The sequence below is a fragment of the Papaver somniferum genome, unplaced genomic scaffold (genome assembly GCF_003573695.1).
Source record: "Papaver somniferum cultivar HN1 unplaced genomic scaffold, ASM357369v1 unplaced-scaffold_892, whole genome shotgun sequence".
Taxonomy (NCBI): Eukaryota; Viridiplantae; Streptophyta; class Magnoliopsida; order Ranunculales; family Papaveraceae; genus Papaver; species Papaver somniferum.
Genome location: NW_020651993.1, coordinates 1 through 987, shown reverse-complemented (window position 1 = coordinate 987; position 987 = coordinate 1). Strand labels below are relative to the sequence as shown.

The following is a 987-nucleotide window of genomic DNA, read 5'->3' as shown; positions in this document are numbered from 1 at the left end:
CACATTTAAATGTGTAACTTATAGCTACACATGACAATTTTGATTACATCAAAGTTTTATCTAAATTACATTACCATAAATTTACAAAACCTAAACCAACTGACATATAACACTTACCGAAAACTGTGTCATGTCTGTTTTCCAAATGTAATCAGAAATCTGGTATATATCCCATCTCCCAACCCTCGGGATATCTTCCTCGTGGTTCTCAACTTTCGGGATTAATCCTGCTGGCGTGTGTTCAGCAAACAATAACTGCAACATATAAATTTTAATTAGTCGATTGAACAAAAATATCCATCACGTAACACTAAAACTGCTGGAATAGAAATTACACACAAGCTTTTTACCAGTAGGTATTGCACACAAGCCTTCACATTTGACAAACAACTAAGATTAGTATGAATCTCTTCAAACAAGTGCTCGTGTATTAAATCAGGCCACGACACCTTGAGCACCGTATCATAAGTTTCAACGATACCAAGATATTTCGCGTTCATTCCATTGGCATTTTTGTCGCCAAAAAACAATACACAGCAAAGATAAAGACCTATCAGGCAAACTAGATCCTTTTCATCAACTTTCTTTCTTTTCCCACTTTTTCTCCTTTTTGCCATAAGTTGTTTTATCTTCTCTAAAATGTTTGTCTTAGTCACCGTCGTCTGATGCTTTGTAGATTTGATATCGGTGAAGTATTTGCTGTATAAAACATTGTCAGTCAAATCACTAGGACAATAGTACTTTAACAGCTTCTGACCCTTTCTGCTTCCAATCCTCTGCATGCAAAATATACCAGCCAGCTTTGCCGGTGTAGACTCTATAATCTTATCATCAGCAAACTTGAATGAACATGGTGTCTCACAATCCATGTCAAAGCAGTTCAAGAGCTTCAAGACGCCGTGTTTGTTGGTAGTTATCTGTCTTGTTGTAGTTGGTACAGTTGTATCATAGTCATCGTAATACATCATTACGAGTTCTCCGTAAGCA

General features: G+C 36.6%; 1 protein-coding gene across 1 annotated transcript; it reads right to left on the bottom strand.

Annotated features, from left to right (window-relative positions):
• Positions 1-117: 117 nt before the first annotated feature.
• On the bottom strand, positions 118-967 carry LOC113346053 (the record flags this gene model as incomplete). The annotated part of the gene is made up of 2 exons (XM_026589657.1): positions 351-967; positions 118-255 (listed from the first exon to the last, which is right to left on the bottom strand). Coding segments are annotated over exons 1-2 (753 nt in total), but the record flags the coding sequence as incomplete, so codon positions are not given.
• Positions 968-987: the final 20 nt, after the last annotated feature.